The sequence below is a fragment of the Hylaeus anthracinus genome, unplaced genomic scaffold (genome assembly GCF_026225885.1).
Source record: "Hylaeus anthracinus isolate JK02 unplaced genomic scaffold, UHH_iyHylAnth1.0_haploid 11982, whole genome shotgun sequence".
NCBI lineage: Eukaryota > Metazoa > Arthropoda > Insecta > Hymenoptera > Colletidae > Hylaeus > Hylaeus anthracinus.
The window spans coordinates 11,225,731-11,238,554 of NW_026534330.1; the positions used below are offsets into that span (position 1 = coordinate 11,225,731).

At 39.6% G+C, this 12,824-nt stretch overlaps 2 protein-coding genes across 22 annotated transcripts in view; both read left to right on the forward strand.

The window, feature by feature from the left end:
* Nucleotides 1–5,356: 5,356 nt before the first annotated feature.
* Nucleotides 5,357–7,895, forward strand: LOC128885965 (glycosylated lysosomal membrane protein-like). The gene is made up of 6 exons (XM_054140427.1): nt 5,357–5,507; nt 6,135–6,392; nt 6,470–6,673; nt 6,759–6,989; nt 7,118–7,410; nt 7,475–7,895. The coding sequence occupies exons 1-6, from the start codon at nt 5,436–5,438 to the stop codon at nt 7,644–7,646; spliced, it is 1,230 nt and encodes a 409-aa protein (XP_053996402.1). The 5' UTR covers nt 5,357–5,435; the 3' UTR covers nt 7,647–7,895.
* Nucleotides 7,896–9,884: 1,989 nt separating this feature from the next.
* LOC128885959 (sodium channel protein para) overlaps nt 9,885–12,824 on the forward strand; it is a 60,719-nt gene continuing 57,779 nt past the window's right edge. For 15 of the 21 annotated variants that reach the window (XM_054140387.1, XM_054140388.1, XM_054140391.1 and 12 more), the window contains exon 1: nt 9,885–11,362. The gene's annotated coding sequence lies outside the window, so the exon portion shown is untranslated. The remainder of the gene's footprint in view (nt 11,363–12,824) is intronic. The other 6 variants (XM_054140396.1, XM_054140401.1, XM_054140399.1 and 3 more) reach the window with 1 other exon arrangement.

The following is a 12,824-nucleotide window of genomic DNA, read 5'->3' on the forward strand; positions in this document are numbered from 1 at the left end:
CTTGTGACTATTTGAGCTACTCCTTTCTTTGAGAAGTTGATTTAGTGGAAAGAAAATCGTTGTTTCCGAGTGAGCCTCGATAAAACGCGACGACGGCAGCGTCATCAAGCTCCTCGGCGACCGGCCGATTGAACGAGGGCCGCGATCGTGCCGATTCCTCTGATTGGCCGAGAGACCCGGCGTTACTCACGGCGCAAGAAGACTCTTTGTCTGTTTTTCGTTCGGCGAAGCAGCCGGCAACCGGTGGAGCGCAAGTTATACGTGCAGTCGGAGGTCCTTCAGCCGTCGCGTCGGCTGCAATTATTACGCTCGCTTTCCAATTCGATCACGACTCGTTTCGTATCGTAACACGCGACACGAAAGGGAACCACGGACCGTGCCGGCGAACCGATCGGTGGTGTGCTATTTTACAAAGTTTTACATGCGAGGATACTTCGACGAGTGACCATTCCATTGACAGAAGGTAAGGCTTCAACGAAATCATTTGTTGTTTAATTTTGGTAAAGAATTTGGGTGGTACCATGGCCCCCGTGTGTAGAAGTAGCTATACTAAGCTTCATCATCTTCTGGGGAACTTGAAATATAATGCAAAATGAATTTAAATAGGTAGAAAGGTAAGGCTTTACTTCAATGAAGTAATTGCTTAATTTTTGTCAGGAATTTGTGTGGTATCAGGATTCTGTGTGTAGAGGTAGCTGTGCCAAACTTCATCATTTTTTGGTTGCTTAATTTTTGTTTGCAATTCAACGCCATCGGGGTTCTATGTGTGGAAGTAGTTGCCAGTCTTCATCATTTTTTGGTAAACCAGAAATATAAGGCAAAATTAATTTCAATATAAGTACATTTTAAAAATTTACTTTTTTAAAAATTTAGTAGTATCAGTGTCTCATATATAGGAATGGGCTTTCATTATTTTCTTGTGAACCTCTCCTAAGATAGAAATTTAATGACACCACTGTCCTATATATAGAAGCCTCCAACATGAAATTTCATGAAATATCAAACCAGACTGGCAAAAAATACATACATACACATACAGAATATTGTAATTACTTTTTTTGTGCTACAAACTATGATATCAACTCTGAGATCAACAATCACTGTTACATTTAAAATAGACTCTGAAATCACTGCAAGATAAGGCAAAGTTCTTACCTAGGTATAAATTTTAAATCGAGAATAAACTATAAACATATTTTTCACCATTATTCATTTAACAAAAAATACAATTTTAATTACCGGCTACCTGACTAAACGATGCGCATAAGTCAACTGTAAAAATTACCCTTGATGTTTATAATACAACAGAAATCTCTCTACTCGCCTATGATAATCCCATTAATCATTCCTTTACTTAACAAAAATTCTGCAACAGTATTTTTAACACTAAACCTACCAGAGATATCATTTGTACTTTTTCGAATGCAATAATATTTCACGTGATAAATTGGATAATGATCGAAACAATTGTATACAATTTATATATTTTAAATGAGAACTGTACACAAAAGTTTGAAAACGGTCGTTTGCGTGGTAGGTTCAAGCGTTAAAAAATTCTGGTTACTGGGAATAAGACTTGAGTATCGATAATCTCGATACATTTCTTTTTTTTTTTTAATTCTCCTATACCTCGTCTTTTCGAAAGAGCAGAACAAGTGAAAGAATACGGTGGAGATAAAACCAGTTTTAGACTGAGCTACCCGGTACGTAGGACTGTTGTATTCTCCCGTGGATCCCGACTTCCACCGACGACCTTCAGCGCGGTATCGTTAAATCGTCGAAGAGCATTGGCCGCGACTGCTTCTGGCGGTGAGAGCAGACTTGTCAGAGAAATCATAGTTTAACCCGAAAAGTAAAAGAAATATAAACGTCATTATACAGAAAAGATTCGAAGCTTCCTCATCGCAAAAATTTTTCATTAAATTTGTACACTCTCGCTCAAGGTCGTATCAACAATTTATGGATCTCCAGGGCAAATCAGTGCCCTTCTGAGTCCTTTATTCAATTTACTTCGTTTACATATTACAAACTAAAAAAAAATTGTTAGAAGAATCATCATTCACTGGAGCACTTACAAAATGTAATAAAAGTAAAAATGTTAATATTTCTGGGGTAAAAATGCATATTCCAAATCTCTGTATCGCAAAATTGTTCGTGTATTTCCTTCATATATTGCAGACTAGAAAAAAAAAAAAGATTTTGACGAATTTTAGTGACCAATGTCGCGAAAGGTCGCGTTCCTTTTTATATCTCTTTTAGAATAAATGTATTTGTGCCACAAATGTTGCACAAATTAGCACGGGGCAGTTTACAGAGCCAGTGCCCATCGAGTTCATACGTTAAGACGGCACTGGTCTCACCGTGCAAAAAGATACGGATGAAGGAACCGAGTGAGAACCTGAAGAAACGAAGTTCCTTGAAGCGCTAGACGTACGTATTCGTACGCATCGTATGCATGTATGTGCTTCAAGCGCGGACACTGCTTCGGTCAAGGTCGTAGTCTGCAAGTTAATGCTCTTTTTACACGTTCTCTTTCCCCGCCTGTACACGGTGTCTCGAAAGAAATCACTTACGTCTGCGTGATCAGGCTTTGAATAATCAAAAATAAAAAGAATTACGAATGTTCTGAAAAAATACCCTGTGGTATAGTTATCGATATAATTTAATTCATTTACGTTGAAGGTGATTCGCAACAAATGTATGCTAAAGAGGACAACCACTTACACAAAATGAAATATATTTATTCATGAAACGTATTTTGAATGCGCCACAAATGCATGAAATTCACAGTCGAGCGATTAGTTTAACATTATTCAGTGACGTGATTGAATGAACATTCTTTTTTTAGCACGCTGTTCGAGAGGCAATCACGCATCGTTCCATATACTGTGGATTAGTTAAAAGAAAGTATGTATTAGCTGTTACATATTTATTATTCTATTTACCAGTGGATTCTGTCGAAGAGGTTTGTTTAGTTTTCGATTATAAAGTTTCGAATGGAATACTGTGCCGAGGATTGGTAACTCCACCACCGTTGGCGGAATTTAAAGGCCAATGGGGTACGAGTTTCCTTCCCTCGACGTGAAATGCAACTTTAATGTAAAGCTATCGACTGTATGAACAACCGTGAACAACTAATGCAACAACAATACAAGATGTACGTGCGTTACTAAACTTCAAGTACTCGAGTAAGTATACCAATGATTTTTTAGTAAGTATTTCAATGATAAACGGTCGTTTAACTCTTTGCGGCACAGGAATTCAGGTCATAAAATAGACCCATGTTGCACAGGAATTTTATTGCGTTTTAAATCAAACAAAATTGTTATACTTTTATTAATAAAGGTATCACATAATACCTTAATACCATAATACAAAATAAATATAATAACAAGGGGCGTCACATTTATAGTTTGAAGAATATTAAAACGTAAACAATAAATAAAAATATGTTTTTTTTGTATTACTCCCCAAGTTGCATGGTGGGACGAATAAAATCCCACCATACTTTCATCATTTGCAAACAAATTTAATCTTTAGTTTTTATTATAAAACACTTCACTTGTTTATATAGAACTAATTTTTATATAAATTAACTTACCTCTAACGATTTTTCACATAAAACCAGGAAAGAAGTATTATCGCAATAAACCTTCCGATTACAACAATTGTTGAACCGGTACTAGCATGTTGAAAGTTGCCAACATAAGTGCATACATTTGTAACATTGGATGAATATATTACCAATTGCTTTACGTAAATAAGACGAAATATAAATCTATACACATACAGCTATTGCAAAATTTCGAGGTTGGGATTAAAAATGTCCCACCATGCATTACGGTCCATCAAAAAGGTGGGACACTTTTAATCCCACCGTGCCCCTAAGAGTTAATAGTAAGTAGAATACGAAAATATATTTTTCTTGCACAAAGTATATTCCTACTGAAAGTAGATAAATGATTGTAACACTTTATTAAGATTTGAAATATTTGGTAGCATAGTAGTCTGTAAAAACAGTTTGAAGCGCATCTGCACATTCCCTAATTTATATAGTTTAAATAGAAACGAATAAGATATTTACATAATAAGTTGTTCGCCGGGATCGAACTCGCATTAAACATCGATCCCGTCACTGACGAAGTCAATCGTACGAGGGATCATCAATGTTGTAGAAAATAAAACGTAGGTAAATCCGTCACGCGACTTTTCCGAGAATCGTTCAGAATATTTTTCAGGACAGTTCCATCAGGGTGAAAAGTTTCCTTCTTCTTCTATTCTAGGTAATATCGCTTGTTGCAGATAGGATAACAATATTAAAGCGATGTCGTAGATTGCGATGGACGAATTGGTGGAACCTATGGACCTACCTGAAACATGGAGCACGTGGTCAATTTTTAAAAATCAGGACACTTGCGCTATCATGATCGTGATATCTCGATTACTATAGAACATTAGTCGTTGTTATTGCGCTCTTCATTTTGTTAATGTGGGGCTGTTATCGATTCATCTGTAATTTAAAAAAAATCCATACAGGACCAATTTCCTGACCTTCTCACAGATAGATTAACATGCTACGTAAAATCAAAATTTGATTGATCATTTAGCACAACGATTGAATTTATCCTATGCATTGCTTAGTATGCAAACGTGGACATGTACTATTGTACAATGGAAGCTCCGAAAACGCCTTATAATTTAATAAATAGAAGCAACACCTATGCGATTTAATAAAGAATATAATGGGAAACGTTAATATTAACTATATTTTATGCCAGAGAGTGCAACAAACGCGTAATTTGTTTATAAAATTCAAATTACTTTCGTTCAAGTAGATAGCCATCTAGCGGTGAAGAAGCCGAACTAACTTTCGGAGTTTGGTCAGCGCCTCTATCGGAAAAACGCTCAAGTTTGTTGTCCTCGATAGTTCCTTTTTTCACTGCTAGATGCCGCCATTTACGCTGTTTTTTTATCGACATGTCGATACATTACCATCATGACGGTAATTACCATATAAATGGCGCCATCTAACGGTAAAAAAAGAAACTATTGAGGACAAACTTGAGCGTTTTCCCGAGAGAGGCGCTGACCAAATTCCGAAGTTAGTTCGGCTTCTTTACCGCCAAATGGCTATCAACTCGAGCGAAATTAATTTGAATTTTATAAATAAATTACGCGTTTATTGCACTCTCTGGCATAAAAATTAGTTATTATTAACGTTCCTCCATATCTTGTTCAATTAATCGCATGGGCGTTGTTTGTATTGATTAAATTATAAGGCGTTTCCGGAGTTTCCATTGTAAAACTTGGTACCAACTTTTAGTACGTGAGCTTGGACCCCCTGCCCCTGGTAAGCGATCAGTAGCGTCCAGTAGTGTCACAAGTTTGCTGTGGTGTTGTCAGTGAATGTTTAGCTCTGTTGAGCGTCACACAAAATGGATAATGTATTTGTATTATTGTTATTGTTTGTCACACTAGTAGATTTTGGATACTGCACGGATAGAACTGTAAGTGTTGATACGTTACTATTAAAGCTACAATTGTGACGATGCAAATTCGTTAGCACAGTTATTTAGAACAATGTCCTTTCATACGAAAAAATAAAGGTCGTTCGTATTGTGATTCATCGTTTGATTATTCTAGCTTGCATTCAAAGTCTTAGTGTTATCATGTTTTGAATTTATTCGTTGAATAGTAGTTTAATTATTAATGGGAGCAGTTGCTTAATGAGGAACACAAGGACCCCGTAACCCATTTATTAATTAACGTGAGAACTCTAATCAAGCTTCTCGTTGTGATACAATGTACGAAGGTTTAGGAACAAAGTTAATCATGGAATGTCAATTGTCTATATCCTTCTTAAACAAGAACGAAAAATGTCATTTTCTTTAGGTGACACATTGAAATGTTTCCATAAATCATAAAGTAAATTTAATTTGAATTAAATATTCAACAATTCAAACAAATCCAACAATTTTCATAATTGTAATTTATACTAATATGTCAGTCAATTAAAATTTAAGTTACTTATTATTTTAAATTGTTTATTTTAAGATTATACTGTATAATTTAAATATTGTGTTGTAAACATTCTATTTACATTTTTTTATATAAAAGAATTTGCCTGGCACTAGTTACGATCATCGCTGAATCCAGACTGTGGCTCGTTATGTAAAGACAAAAATTTAACAACAGTTTATCTAAGAGCTGACGGTCCTAATGACACTCTACATTATTTGTGGGATTTTGGTGGTAATCCGTCCATATTATTAGCACTTACATCGCCTTCTGCTTCCATCAACATTAGCTGGGAAGATTTTATCGCAAGGAAAAAGAATTCTATAATGTTTACAGAGAAACCTGTTTATACCTTTGGGATAGTTATAAATAAGGTGAATAGATATATAATATCCTTGTTTGTCTCGATACGCTATCATTTATTAACAAACGGAATTGAATCTATTTTTAGATTATAGAATTTAATGATGTAAATGACACAGCATTAATAAATATTGCTAATGTTCTAAACACGGACATTTTACATCCTATGTTTTATCATTGGGAGCGTAAGGCAATATCAAATGGCAGCGAATTTGTTACCTTGGATATGGAAGGCAAATATTATAATGATGCTGCTCTTAACATCAGCAGACATGGAACTGTGAAGTTATCGGTAAAGTATAGCACTTTACAAATTTATTATTTTTTTGCTAATAATAATGTAATAAATTGTAATTTAATTTAAAGTTATTTTTCAGCTGAGAGGATTTTGTTCCCTGGATCATTCAGAAGTGCTGCCTCACATGTTGCACACTGAGAACTCCACTCAAGTTGACATTATTCTTGATAACGTACAAACCAATAAAAACTTTTCCAACAGTAGATTCGCGATTGAACTACTAGTAGTAGGCGAAGGAAATCCTGATATACCAATGTTTGTTGATCCTAAAAAGAGTTTAGATGACGAACATACTCCCGGTATATTTGAGGTAATTACATACAAATGTTTATTATATTGTTTTCTTATTTCTAATCCCTGTTCCTAATCCTAATCACTGTTAGCGATATGAAAAAATTAATTGAAAATTTGTAACGTTTTAAAATTATATTTAATTAGGTTGTCGAAGTTAGAACGCCGCCATATAAGAGTATGGATGATTTCCGGACCGAAGGAGCTTATCTACAGTGGAGACCTGTATCTTATACGACTGAGTCGCGCAGCGTTTCAAGTTCTACGGAAACAATACAATACCCACCAGTGAAAGTAGATAACCATACAATCGCTATTCAAAACTCAATGTTGTACTGTTACTATGGAGACAAGGTTAACGATTTGCTCACGCAAAGAATTATCGTATCGTTAGGAATGAAGGGAGATGGCTTTTATAAGCAAACGCACTACTCAACATGGTAATTTCATGTTTAATATTATTGTACTGTAAAACAACTGAAGTAATATTAATATATCTTGCAGGACATTTTTAATTGGCTACGGTACGCCACCTAACGAAAAATTCTCGTACCTGGTGATCATGATTGTTTCAATAGGCCTTGGAATTCCACTGATTATTTTATTTGCAACTGGCATATACATGTGTATTCGAAAGTCGCCCAATCGGAGTAACACTACTTATTTAAGTCACTGAAAGCACTTGTCAATTATATTACAAAATTCTGGCTATCAGGTGTTCGCTAGGAGTCCGAGCACATTTAGTTGCATTTCCACTGTTGAACTATACAGAGATTTTCCTATATTTATATATAGCACTATATTTTTTACACAAATTTTCAAGTTGGCTCGCGGATCGACTTGGAGTATATATTAATGCAATGCATAAAGACTATTCTGTACAAATTTATACACGGTTCATTAATAAATAAAAAAAGAGCGGACAGCAGGGAGTCATCATTTCTTTGAAACATTTCATCCTGTGAGACCTGGTACTGCAATAAGAGGTTAAGGGATGATTTTTTCATGTCGAATGTTAAATGATGGTAAAATAAAAATAAAATAATAAAAAAGAATTCGAACCGAAATGGAAGAAGATAAATGAAACTATTTCGAACTTGGTCTCACCGAAGCGGTTGCAAATCGTGCTACAATACAACGGCGATGATAACGGAGTGACGGTAAGATCGCAGCACAATCGTACTCTGATAGTTCCTCTGAAAGAAAGCTCCGCGCGAGCTTGCAGAGGTGTTGGGTCATTCTGAAACGATAGGCGAATGTTTTCAGGTACTGATAGTAAGGGTGGCGCGGTGTGGTACCGTGTTTCTCGCTATCACGGGGGTGGCGGGCGGGGTGATGTCAGTGGAGGAGTACATTTTCATTGATCCGTTCGTGGTACGGAAGTCCGGGGCGTGCGAATTTACGAATCCTAACCGCGATATCGACCTCGTACCATTTATGATTAAACCGAATGACGAAGCAGACCACGTTTTATTCAACTCGTTCGCGAAACCGGTACTCGAACGCGATCCTCGATCAAAATCGAGTGAAAATTGGAGGAATGAATTTGAGTGGGACCTTAAGAGGGCCCTACGGTAATTTTAGGAGGAAGACTTTTAGCACAAGTCTAAATATAATTAATCAACCCCACCACTGTTTACGTTTCTCCAGTTCGAGCAGCTTAGGGGATCGAACGTCCGCTGACCGAACTTCAAAGCACTGCCGCTCGCGTATCGTCGTGGCTGGCTTACAGAGGTTAAAATTTGTTGGATTATTCATTCAATTGTTGAGGGAGTATCATCACAAATATGACGACTATCATATAGTAGCACGATTATTTTCAACTGTATGTAGTTTAATATTGTTTGATTAAAGAAGTATTTATTCAAAGGAGACAATATTATCACAAATATAAATTAATATTATTTTTATGATAACATAATAAAGAATAGAAAAAAGTTCAATTATTAAATAACGTTTTTCCATACACATTTCCTTATACATTTGATTAAAAGGACGTTTCGATCGCATACTTGTTACAGCTTCGAAGTTTCGTTCGCTGATGTTCTATCCCCCCCATTCACGATGTCGTGTCCCATTCATTGTGCTCTCTTCGTGCGCCTGACAAGGAATATCTACCCCTCCCTCATTTTAACGAGTCTTTGCAACTTTGTAGAACTGCTAAAAATGAGGTACACGTTCTTTTTTTTTTAGCAATTTACTAGTTACTATTAATTACTATATTCAATAATTTATAATTCCAGTTTACACAAATATATTTTGGTACATTACATTAGCAATCTTCTTAGTTCTCAATTTGATTTTCATTATAATGAATCTATGTAGATATGAGTCTCAACCTGGTGGTCATTGTAATGGATCTGTACGAACTTTAGCAGCTATCAAATTTTGCTTATTGTTAGCCTTCTGCAATTACTGTAATTATTGAGCATACTTGTAATCTGTTAGAATAATAATAATAAGCAACAATTTATGGCTATTAAATTTGATATTGTAACGCTCATCAGGTTATGCGATATGTATAGATTCATTATAACGAAGACCAGGTCGAGAACCTAGAAGGTTACTAATTAAACACATAATAACAAAATGACAATTAAATACTTTTACTCAAGCCAGTGTTACAAATGATAAAATATAAAGGAACAGAATTAATTTCTACACTTGATACGTTACTTTCAAGTGTTGAAACTATCAAATGAAACAAAATTTCGATTGCCACCCCCTCTACAAAGGTGACCACCCTCTTTTCCGAGAAGAATCTTTCCCAATCGTTACCTAACGCTATCTCCAAGAACTCGAACCCTATCTTTCCACAAAAAAAAAAGGAAAAGAACGAGAGAAATTTCGATTATTTTCCCCGCAAAGGTGGCACAACCCCTCGAAGCCACCTTCACTCGGCGCCTCGCGATTGGACGAGTACGGATTTGTAGTTGCGACAGTCTCTCGCGCGCAGTAGTCGGCTCCTGTGGGTGGTCAGACAGGGGGTGATTCTCGTAGAGGGTTGCGAACGGTGCGGGCAACAGGGGGGGAGGGCGTCGAGGCGCCTCGAAACTAGTTCCCTTAGAGTCCGCTGCGCGAGATTGGCGCGTGGCGGTGCAATAACGTCCGCGTCGGGTTTGTCTAATCGCGACAGTCCTCGAGAGAACCTTTTCTGGCGAGCGTTGAAAAAAAAAAATAGGGAAAACGAGGAAAAGGGGAAACGCGTCGCCAGAGGCTGCCGCGTTGGTCTTGGGGGAACAGTAGTAAATCTCGTTCTCTGGTGAACAGTGAAAAGCCGTTTTCGCGAGCGACGAGCTTTACAGGAGGACACGAGGAGGTAAGGGGGTTGGATTTATTCGCGGACGAGAGGAAAACGTTAGACCAGAGAGTGCTAGTGGGCGAACAAGTGAGAGGGTTCGGAACGGGGGGTTGAAAAAAGAGTGAGACAGTGCTAGAGGGGGACCAGAGGCTGGCGAGAGAAACACAGAGAACAACGGTGTTTCGAGAGGGTGGAAGAGAGGCAGCCTCGAAGACAGAGGGGTGAAACGCGACAGAAATACGCGCGCGCGCGCGCGCGTCTATCTGCCAGGTGGAAACGACGGATAAAGGAAGTGGGAAAGGACCCGGTTCGGCGAGGAAAGTCAACGGCGAGAAGAACGGGCAGGAAGGCAGGAGATAGGATCGGCCAGGATTCGCCACCAGGGACCTGGTGGAACAGTTTCAGCGGTAACGGGGTTGACAGCGATACGCGAGGCAGGAACGCGTCGGGTCTGTCCCCCAGTAAGGGACCGTCGCGCGCAACGCGATCAATTTTCGTTGCGACGCGGGCGGTGAGACTGGAGGAAAGGAAGAAATGACGACTGCGGCGAGATACCGATAACCGGCCAGATAATGTTGTCGCAGAGCAAGTTTTACGCTCTCTTTATCCACTACACGTTTGTGTAGCGCGACACACGGGGCGGGTCCTTGCCGCTGCGGTGAAGAACAGAGGAAAGTTTGGAAGAAGAGTGGAAGAGAGACAAGAGGGTCGAAAGAGGCGCGTGAAAGAACAAAGGACAAGAAAGAAGGGTGGGAAAGGAAGAGTCATCGTTCAGGAAAATCCCTTTGGTGGAAAAGCCCGAAAGACGAGACCCCGAGGAGCGACACGAAACGAAGAGGATCGAAACAGTGGGATAAAAGGGGGACAGAGACAGAGGGAAAACGGGAGTTTGATTCGTGGTACGGTGTTTAAGTTTACAGTGTCGTTGCTTGGTAGTGTGCTATTCTTGCCGAAGCTGAACAAGCAAGGCCCGCGGAGGTATCTCAGAACCCGCCCCTCCTCGACATCGCAGTGCCTCTTCTCCATATCGCTACGTCGTACTTCTTTTCGTTCAAGCGACTATTCCACTCCACTGGGGAAACTCCTCGACCGTAAGTGACAAACTTTATAACGTATATACGCGTCCTGTACTCGACGTGGATCAGCTGGGATGTAATTAACCCTCTTGGGGCCCTTCGAGGTGTACTGGGGCCATCAGGCTTGGGTCTTCGCTCTTCCATTGATCTTTGTCAGAAATTATCTCTTAACTCAGGAGTCTTCAAGATTTGGAGTAGCTTGGATTGTTCAGTGGGAGTCCTCGAGTACTCCAAAATTTTAGACAGCATTGAGCTGAGAAAGACTGACTTGGTCTGAGGGCTACTGCACGACGTGTAGGCGTTCTTCGACCAGGAGGCGCATATGCGTGGGAGTACTTGGGGACCCAAGCACTCTTGGTCTGCTTCTAGCATTGTCTAGACCTTCGACTGGTGTTTGAAAGTCTCAGAATCTGATAGTGGATACTTTGAGGTCACAATAGAACGTTCGGTTAGGACGCTACGTACCCACTGGCGAAGGGTTATCTTCGAGGAAGGTCCACGAGAGTCTAATTCGAATCTGATTCGAGTCTACGCAATGAATACTCAAGAATCTTAGTCGATGGGCACCTGACGACGCCAATGAAAGGGTTACCATTCCCCCGCGACTGGAACTGTTCATAAACAGACTAGAATTCATTATTTCGACCGCGTGTCCCCCAATGGCGCTCCTGGTGCTCGTGTCCGTTTCCCAACGGTTTGTCAGTATCGAGAATGAAGCGTCGTCCCCGATACGTCGACGATGACGTAGGAGCGTCTCCTGGCTAATCAATTACCGTGGCCAGTACGCCGTTTCGATTAGCCAGAAGGATAGCACGAATCGAATTGTAAGGTGACACACAGACACACACGCAGCAGACGCAGACTGGCAGAGTCACTCACACGTACAGGTGACATATATCTACTTATAGCGTGACGCGCGACTGCTGTTCCATTCTCGATATATCGATCGATACCGCCTCGGTCAGGGATCAGTCAGGGGTTCATTCGCGACGACGATAAGCGCTCCCGGCTCTTCTTCTTCGCTCTTCTCGAGATTGCTCGCACGTGAAATAGGTTTCGGGCTGGTTTGTGTTGGTTGGGCGAAGGTCGTGCTTCGCAGCCGCTCGTGACAGTAGGTTATATCGCGTTGCCTTCTGTATGCCAGCTCGTAGCCTCTGTGTGTCTCGTGATGACCTTCCTCCGCGCGAAAATTGCCGGTCAATACGACTTGCACGATCCGCTCGAGAGTTGTGCGATGGTATCGATCACCGACTCGTGCACCACGGACTTTCCTTTCGACGAGGAAAAGCGTGAAAGTCTGTATGCACACAACTTGAGACAGGGATCATGAGAGACTCTTAGGGGAAGATCGATCAGTGATCCTTGAATCGATTGAGAAACGTTGACACTTTGCGAATTTTTTTAAGGTGGTTCCAAAGAATTGATGTTAGTTTACGTTAGTTCTCGAGGAACTTTCTGGTCACATGCCAATATATAG

Excerpts from the sequence above, each read along its gene's own strand:
- LOC128885965 (XM_054140427.1), top strand. The coding sequence starts at position 5,436 with ATGGATAATGTATTTGTATTATTGTTATTGTTTGTCACACTAGTAGAT. Across the intron at positions 6,393-6,469 it reads TTGGGATAGTTATAAATAAG|ATTATAGAATTTAATGATGT; the intron begins GTGAATAGATAT and ends ATCTATTTTTAG. Across the intron at positions 7,411-7,474 it reads CAAACGCACTACTCAACATG|GACATTTTTAATTGGCTACG; the intron begins GTAATTTCATGT and ends TATATCTTGCAG.